The 9,586-nt window shown below is 47.3% G+C and overlaps 1 protein-coding gene across 1 annotated transcript; it reads left to right on the forward strand.

The window, feature by feature from the left end:
• Positions 1 to 2,901: 2,901 nt before the first annotated feature.
• LOC147986197 (uncharacterized) lies at positions 2,902 to 3,585 on the forward strand. Its single transcript, XM_087541912.1, has one exon. The coding sequence runs from the start codon at positions 2,902 to 2,904 to the stop codon at positions 3,583 to 3,585; it is 684 nt and encodes a 227-aa protein (XP_087398038.1).
• The last annotated feature ends 6,001 nt before the right edge of the window (positions 3,586 to 9,586 follow it).

Genomic DNA, 9,586 nt, shown 5'->3' on the forward strand with positions numbered 1-9,586 from the left:
GTCTGACCGATAAAAGATCTTCGTAGAATATGTAGGAGCCAATATGAGCATCCAGGTTCCGCTATTGGTTATTGACCGGAGACGTGTCTCGGTCATGTCTACATTGTTCTCGAACCCGTAGGGTCCGCACACTTAAGGTTACGATGACAGTTATATTATGAGTTTATGCATTTTGATGTACCGAAGTTTGTTCGGAGTCCCGGATGTGATCACGGACATGACGAGGAGTCTCGAAATGGTCGAGACATAAAGATTGATATATTGGAAGCCTATATTTGGATATCGGAAGCGTTCCGGGTGAAATCGGGATTTTACCGGATTACCGGGAGGTTACCGAAACCCCCGGGAGGTATATGGGCCTTAGTGGGCCTTAGTGGGAGATAGGAGAGGTTGCCAGGGATGGGCCGCGCGCCCCTCCCCCCTTAGTCCGAATAGGACAAGGAGAGAGTGGGCAGGCTCCCTCCTTCCTTCTCTCTCTCTTTCCCCCCTTCACGAATCCTATTCCAACTAGGAAAGGGGGGGAGTCCTATTCCCGGAGGGAGTAGGACTCCTCCTGGCGCGCCCTATGATGGCTGGCCGGCCCCCCTCCTTTGAGGCTTTATATACGGAGACAAGGGGCACCCCTAGAGACACAAGTTGATCCACGTGATCATATTCTTAGTCGTGTGAGGTGCCCCCTTCCACCATAGTCCTCGATAATATTGTAGCGGTGCTTAGGCGAAGCCCTGCGACGGTAGTACATCAAGATGGTCACCACGCCGTCGTGCTGACGGAACTCTTCCCCGACACTTTGCTGGATCGGAGTCCGGGGATCGTCTCGAGCTGAACGTGTGCTAGAACTCGGAGGTGCCGTAGTTTCGGTGCTTGATCGGTCGGGCCGTGGAGACGTACGACTACATCAAACAAGTTAACGCTTCCGTTGTCGATCTACAAGGGTACGTAGATCACACTCTCCCCCTCTCATTGCTATGCATCACCATGATCTTGCGTGTGCGTAGGAATTTTTTTGAAATTACTACGAAACCCAACACAAATCTGGGTCGCGCTAATTTTTTTGATCCTTTCCAGAAAAAAACATAGAATGGGCCAGCCCAGCTCGGACTGCCGCAGGCGCCCGTTTGCAAATTGCACATATCGGGTGCCTGCATGGAATTTTTGCGTCCGTGTCCCTCCATGGCAGGTGTCGCGTGGGGGTGGACGCGCGAGAGTCGGCCCCGGCTACCGCTCACCGCTGCTCGTCGCTCGACCGCGGCGCGCAGGAAAACCAACCAACCAATAGCGGTGGCCGGCTGGTTCGTACACACCTGTTGCTGCTCCTACGGATCGAGCCCAGCGCGATGAGCGCCCGTGGGGGCCTCGGCAACAGTGGAGCACGCCCCCGGCCGATGGCTCGGTCGTCCTAGAGCACCGAAACAAGTACCGCGACCCACGCGCGACGGTGACCCGTGCCTGGGCCGTGCGCGCGGGACCCCTAGTCCGGGCCGATCGGGTCAAACGCGTAGCACCTCGTCAAGCCAAACCAAACCTGCCAAGGTTCTCAGGGCGCAGGGCGCAGAGACCCCGAGACCGTAAGCTGTACGAGACGCACAGTGCCCGCCCGGCGTGCCCCCCTCAGCTCGCAGGCCTACTACGCGCGCGTGGCAGGTAACCGTCCGGCGCCCGCCCGATCGATCCTGTCAATTTGTCTGATTTGTCTTCTTGCTGATCAGATCCCGTGCTGTTATTTCATGATTAAAAATACTTTTCTCATCCCCTCCAGAAATGTAGATCCATACACTGTGAGATGTTAGCACTGCTTGGTTTTACTTACATCGCTGACCCCGGCCCCGGGGAGATATACCTAGCTTCCGCGCTAGCGCCGGCATCGGGAAATCGATCTTTATTGGAGGTTGCTCAACCCATATTCAGGGTTCATCCATTGATTGGGGTTGAGAACTGTCGAGAATTGGGGTTGGACTCGGCAGTTGGCGAACTTCGCGACCTCATTAGGTCATACAACCCAGCGATGGTGTTTCTTTCAGAAACGAAAAAACAAGCGGGGGCGATGGAGAGACTAAAGTTAGGGATGGCAATGGGTAGGGTATGGGCGGGTACAACATCCTTCTGCCCAAACCCATACCCATAGAAACCTTCTATACCCACCCACTACAATACCCATGGGTATAAGTCGATACCCATGCCCATACCCATCGGGTATTGGATACCCAATGGATATCCAACATGTGCAATCTATGGTATTTAATTTTTCTAAAAAGTAGAGAAATGAGTCTGAAATTCAAGTGATGATAAGTGAGCAGTATAGCACCGACGCGGCCTCCTCCGTTGGGTGTCCTCTTGGAGGAATCAAGCGAGTATGAGCAACGGTTGGTGGAAGCTCGACGTAGTGGGAGGCGGCTGTGGGAATCGGGGATCGCTGGATCAAGAGATGGGCAGGAGTTCGACGACAATAATTCGAGATTTCATCGTTTTGAGGAGACACATATGATGTAGGGGGAGTGGCGAGAAAGTGCGTGTGAGATTATAAGCTATGGCCAGTTTAGGGAATACAAGATTTAGGGTTGGGCCATGGAAGTTGGATGTTGACACCACATGTTATAGGACTTATTTTCATTTATTTGTTTCTTGGGGTATCCATTGGGTTACCCATGGACGCAATTTCATACCCATGCCCTACCCATATATTTTGCAGGTGTGGATAGCCATTACCCATGGGTACAAAACCTCTTCAAGTCTTGCCCATGCCCATTGTATTCGGGTAGGGTACCTGCGGGTACCCATACCCATGGGCAAAACTGCCATCCCTAACTAAAGTGGAGATTGGGATTTAATCATGGTGTTGTAGTGGACTGCAGGGGAAAGAGTGGAGGCTTGGCACTTTGGTGGAGAGATCAAGTTGAGGTCATGGTGCGGACTTGGTGTCAGTATTATATTGATGCAAAGATTATGGAGGATGGGGTTCCCTTTCGATTCACTGGAATCTACGGGGAGCCACGTATCGAGAAGAGAACAAAAACCTGGGAGGTTATCCGATATCTCAGGGCACATGACGATCTACCATGGCTCTGCGTGGGAGATTTTAATGAAGCGCTACGACAAAGTGAACAACAGGGTGGAAACCCGAGGAATCTGAACCAAATGGCACTCTTTGAGGACTGCTTGTCCAACTGCGGACTCGTGGATCTTGCTTTCTCGGGATACCCATTTACATGGGATAACAAGCGAGATACGGATGAGAACATTCAAGTACGGTTGGATCGGGCGATGTGTAATGCGGATTTTGCCCAGCTGTTTCCAGCGGTAGAAGTCCAACATGTGATGACGGAAGAGTCCGCTCATCAAGCTCTGATAATTAGGGCATCGACGACACTGGTCAAGGCGCGTGCAAAGGGACAACGCCCTTTCATTTATGAGGCTGCATGGGCCCGACATGATGGCTACGAAGGGATGGTGGTCGCTGCATGGGGTGCAGCCCTTGCACCCAATCAGCAGGAAGGGGAGCTGGTGTCGGCATGCAATAGGCTCAAGGATGCGACCAAGGCCATGCAAGAGTGGAGCCGAAAGGTTTTTGGATCAATCAAGAAATAGATAGCCCACCTCAAGGGGCAGTTAGTGGATGCTAAGGAGCAAGTTGTTCAGACGGGCTATAGACAGGAAATAAAGGGCATAGAAGATCAACTTCATGAGCTATATGAGAGGGAAGAAGTGTACCCCAAGCAAAGGTCGAGAGTGGACTAGTTGACGGAAGGGGATCAGAACACAAAATACTTCCAAAACCGAGCCTCGCACCTCAAACGGAAGAATACGGTCAAAGCCTTGAGGAGGGAGGACGGGACGAAGTGTACAGATGATGAAGGAATGCGTACGATGGCTGCACAATTCTTTGTGCATCTTTTCGCCTCTGAAGGATCGAATAACAAAGATAATTTTTTGCAACATATCCAAGGACTGGTTACTGATGAGATGAATGCAAAATTGACAATACCTTTCTGTGACGAGGAGATGAGAATGACTCTCTTTCAAATGGGGCCAACAAAGGCGCCGGGGCCGGACGGCCTACCGGCCATGTCTTACCAACGCCACTGGGAGTTGGTTAAGGAGGATGTGTGCGGAGCAGTCAGCGAGTTTTTGGAGGGGAAGGCGGCTCCAAATAGCTTTAATGACACGATCATTGTGATAATTCCGAAAGTAAACTCACCGGAGTTACTCTGGCAATTCTGCCCCATTAGCCTTTGTAATGTGCTCTATAAGATTGCGGCGAAGGCACTGGCCAACCGCCTGAAAGTGGTGCTTCCTTTCATGATCTCAGAGGAGCAGAGTGCATTTGTGCCTGGCAGACTAATAATGGATAATGTGCTCGTAGCCTATGAGTGTGTACATGCGATCAGGAAGAGGAAACGTAAGAAGCCAATGTGTGCGGTTAAGCTAGACATGATGAAGGAATATGGCAGAGTAGAGTGGGATTTTCTAGAGCAAATGCTACTGAAGTTTGGATTCTCTTGTCACTGGACGGAGATGGTTATGCGTTGTGTGAAATCTCCTACTTTTTCTGTCAAGATGGATGGGGGGCTGTCTCAGCGGTTTAACCCTTCCAGAGGACTTAGACAAGGGGACCCTCTCTCCCCGTATCTTTTTCTCTTTTGCGCGGAGGGTTTCTCGACATTATTAAAGAAGGAGCATGAGGAGTCAGACATCAAGGGGGTTTCTTTCGGTAGCAGCGGGCCAACTGTTACTCATCTACTTTTCGCAGATGACAGCGTGGTCTTTGTGGAAGGCTCTAGGAAAAAATTTGAGTCACTTCATGCTGTTCTGCATGAGTATGAAGCTGCGTCCGGTCAGAAAGTGAACCTCCATAAGTCTTCAATATTCTTTGGGAAAGGTACGGAGGATGCTACAAAAGAAGAGCTAAAGCAGGTGCTGGGTATTGCGGAGGAGGCGCTGAGTGAGAGGTATCTGGGATTACCTAAAGTGGTGGGGATCTCGAAGGATGGAACATTCAGATAAGTCAAGGAGAGAGCAAGAGGAAAAGTATCAGGGTGGAAAGGACAAGGATTATCAAAGATGGCGAGAGAGGTGCTTGTTAAATCCGGTCTCCAATCAACACCAACTTTTACCATGAGCTTCTTCCAACTCACAGATAAAATGTGCGGGAATTTGTCATCTATTTCATCAAACTTCTGGTGGGGTGAAGCAAATGGTCAGAAGAGGGTCCATTAGATCGCTTGGGATAAAATGTGCACGAGAAAGCATGAAGGAGGGCTAGGGTTTCGGGACCCAGAGGCCTTTAACCAAGCTTTGCTTGCCAAGCAAGCTTGGCGACTATTTCAGGTGCCATCGTCGCTGTGTGCTAGGGTTTTGAAAGCCCGGTATTACTCAGAAGGATCAATCCTAAATGCAACCTGCCCATGGGGGTTCATACACATACAGAAGCATTTTACACAGGAGGGACGTGCTGATGGATGGCCTTATATGGAGAATTGGAGATGGTTCTAATATAAAAATACATCATGATATCTGGATTCCCAGGAAGGGTAGCCTAAAGCCACTCGGCCAAAGCTACATCCCTGGGATTGTGCGAGTTAGCGATCTTATGGATCTAGACGGAGCCTCGTGGAATGTGAACGTGGTACAGACCATGTTTGCCCCGGACGAGGTTCAGGAAATCCTACAAATTCCCGTGGGAGGCTTAGACACGGAGGACTATCAGGCGTGGAATTACACCAAGAATGGTGTCTTCTCGGTTACGTCGGCATACCACCTGTGTATGAGCCAGAAACAGGAGCAATCGGGGAGGCCGGAATCATCCTCAAAAGTGGCAGACCACAAGTCATGGCTGAGTTTGTGGAATACGCTGGTACCTGGGAAAGTAAAAACGCATATGTGGCCAATCATAAGAAACGACATAGCTGTGGGAACGGAGCTGCAGAGGAGGATAATCAAAGCGGGAGTCTTCTGTGTTGCTTGTGGAAGAGAGGAGACAATCTACCACAGATTTTGGGACTGCTACCACTCGGTTAAGTTTTGGAAGACAATGCATTCAGAATTGGGGGTGCCGGTGGCGATCCCACCGGAGTCGTGTAGCCCTCAGGGTGCGTTGTCGAGATGGCTCATGTCATGGTTTGCCGAAGCTTCAGATGATGAACGAGCTGTCATGGTAGAGGGTGTATATGCCCTTTGGTTAGAAAGAAATAATGCTCGCGATGGACAAAGGGTGGATGAAGCGGAGGCGATATCAAGGGGAGTGTTTAACCTAATAGTGGAATGGCAGTCCATCGATGGGCGCAAGAGCAAACCGGAAAGAACGAGGACGACACAGAAGTGGAGACCACCAGAAGAGAGATGGGTTAAGGCCAACGTTGATGCGCGGCAGCAAAGATGGGGGATGGAGGAGATGGAGTGGTTCTTAGAAATCACGATGATGCATACATCAGCAGTGCTTGCCACTTTCTCCCAAAGTGCAATGACCCAGCGAGAGCAGAACTTCAAGCTTGCCGACGAGTGATAACTCACAAGTATAGGGGATCGCAACAGTTTTCAAGGGTAGAGTATTCAACCCAAATCTATTGATTCGACACAAGGGGAGCCAAAGAATATTCTCAAGTATAAGTAGTTGAGTTGTCAATTCAACCACACCTAGAAAAATTAATATCTGCAGCAAAGTATTTAGTAGCAAAGTAATATGATAGTAGTGGCAAAAGTAACGGTAGCAGTTTTGTAGTGATTGTAACAGTGGCAACGGAAAAGTAAATAAGAAAAGATCAATATGTGAAAAGCTCGTAGGCAATGGATCAGTGATGGATAATTATGTCGGATGCAATTCCTCATGCAATAGTTATAACATAGGGTGACGCAGAACTAGCTCCAGTTCACAATGTAATGTAGGCATGTATTCCGAATATAGTCATACATGCTTATGGAAAAGAACTTGCATGACATCTTTTGTCCTACCCTCCCGTGGCAGCGGGGTCCTATTGGAAACTAAGGGATATTAAGGCCTCGTTTTAATAGAGTACCGGACCAAAGCATTAACACATAGTGAATACATGAACTCCTCAAACTACGATCATCACCGGTAAGTATCCAGATTATTGTCACTTCGGGGTTAACAGATCATAACACATAATAGGTGACTATAGACTTGCAAGATAGGATCAAGAACTCACATATATTCATGAAAACATAATAGGTTCAGATCTGAAATCATGGCACTCGGGCCCTAGTGACAAGCATTAAGCATAGCAAAGTCATAGCAACATCAATCTCAGAACATAGTGGATACTAGGGATCAAACCCTAACAAAACTAACTCGATTACATGATAAATCTCATCCAACCCAACACCGTCCAGCAAGCCTAGGATGGGGTTACTCACGCACGGTGGTGAGCATCATGAAAATGGTGATGGAGGAAGGTTGATGATGACGATGGCGATGGATTCCCCTCTCTGGAACCCCGAACGGACTCCAGATCAGCCCTCCCGAGAGAGATTAGGGCTTCGCGACGGCTCCGTCTCGTAAAACACAATGAATCCTTCTCTCCTATTTTTTTCTCCCCGAACGTGAATATATGAAGTTGGAGTTGAGGTCGGTGGAGCGTCAGGGGGCCCATGAGGCAGGGGGCGCGCCCCCACCCTCGTGGACAGGGTGTGGGCCCCCTGACGTTGATTCTTTCGCCAGTGTTTTTTATATATTCAAAAAATATTCTTTGTTGATTTTCAGGTCATTTCGAGAACTTTTATTTCTGCATAAAAATAACACCATGGCAATTCTGCAGAAAACTTCGTCAGTCCGGGTTAGTTCCATTCAAATCATGCAAGTTAGAGTTCAAAACAAGGGAAAAAGTGCTTGTAAAAGTAGATACGATGGAGATGTATCAACTCACCCAAGCTTAAACCTTTGCTTGTCCTCAAGCAATTCAGTTGATAAAGAAAAACTTTTAGAAACTCTGTTTGCTCTTGTTGTTGCAAATATGTAAAGCCATCATTCAAGTTTTCAGCAAAGATTATGAACTAACCATATCCACAATAACATTTAGGTCTCATGTTTACTCATATCAATGGCATAATCAACTAGTGAGCAATAATAATAAATCTCAAATGACAACACTTTCTCAAAACAATCATAATATGATATAACAAGATGGTATCTCGCTAGCCCTTTCTGAGACCGCAAAACATAAATGTAGAGCACCCTTGAAGATCAAGGGCTGACTGGAAAGTGTAATTCATGGTAAAAGAGATCCAGTCACAGTCATACTCAATGTAAACTAATTATAATACATGCAAATGACAGCAGTGCTCTCCAACTGGTGCTTTTTAATAAGAGGATGATGACTCATCATAAAAGTAAATAGATAGGCCCTTCGCAGAGGGAAGCAGGGATTTGTAGAGGTGCCAGAGCTCGGTTTTGAAATAGAGGTGAATAATATTTTGAGCGGTATACTTTCATTGTCAACATAACAACCGACAGATCTCAATATCTTCCATGCTACACACATTATAGGCGGTTCCCAAGCAGAATGGTAAAGTTTATACTCCCCACCACCAACAAGCATCAATCCATGGCTTGCCCGATACAACGGGTGCATCCAACTAACAACAATCCTGGGGGAGTTTTGTTTGCAATTATTTTGATTTGATTTGAGCATGGGACCGGGCATCCCGGTGACCAGCCATTTTCTCGTGAGTGAGGAGCGGAGTCCACTCCTCTTGAGAATAACCTGCCTAGCGTGGAAGATACAAACAACCCTAGTTGATACATGAGCTATTCGAGCATACAAAACATAATTTCATTTGAAGGTTTAGAGTTTGGCACATACAAATTTACTTGGAACGGCATGTAGATACCGCATATAGGAAGGTATTGTGGACTCATATGGAATAACTTTTGGGGTTTATGGAGTTGGATGAACAAGCAGTATTCCCGCTTAGTACAAGTGAAGGCTAGAAAGAGACTGGGAAGCGACCAACTAGAGAGCGACAACAGTCATGAACATGCATTAAAATTAATCAACACTGAATGCAAGCATGAGTAGGATATAATTCACCATGAACATAAATATCATGGAGGCTATGTTGATTTTGTTTCAACTACATGCGTGAACATGTGCCAAGTCAAGACACTCGAATCGTTCAAAGGAGGATACCACCCTATCATACCACATCACCACCATTTTAATAGCATGTTGGCACGCAAGGTAAACCATTATAAACTCCTAGCAAATTAAGCATGGCATGGGCAACTATAATCTCTATTTGTCATTGCAAACATGTTTCATTCATAATAGGCTAAATCAGGAACGATGAACTAACCATATTTACAAAAACAAGAGAGGTCGAGTTCATACCAAATTTTCTCATCTCAATTAGTTCATCATATATCGTCATTATTGCCTTTCACTTGCACGACCGAATGGTGTGGATAATAATAATAATAGTGCACGTGCATTGGACTAAGCTTGGAATCTGCAAGCATTCAATTCAAGGGAGAAGACAAGGTAATATGGGCTCTTTATTAGATCAACAATAATGCATATGAGAGCCACTCAACATTTTCATTATGGTCTTCTCCTCTCGACCCCCAAAGAAAAAC

This window comes from Triticum urartu, chromosome 2A (genome assembly GCF_056163025.1).
Source record: "Triticum urartu cultivar PI428250 chromosome 2A, HENAU_Tu73, whole genome shotgun sequence".
In the NCBI taxonomy this organism is placed as follows: Eukaryota; Viridiplantae; Streptophyta; class Magnoliopsida; order Poales; family Poaceae; genus Triticum; species Triticum urartu.

What these genes read in the sequence shown, in the direction of transcription:
- LOC147986197 (XM_087541912.1), top strand. Translation starts at nt 2,902, where the DNA reads ATGGTGCGGACTTGGTGTCAGTATTATATTGATGCAAAGATTATGGAG.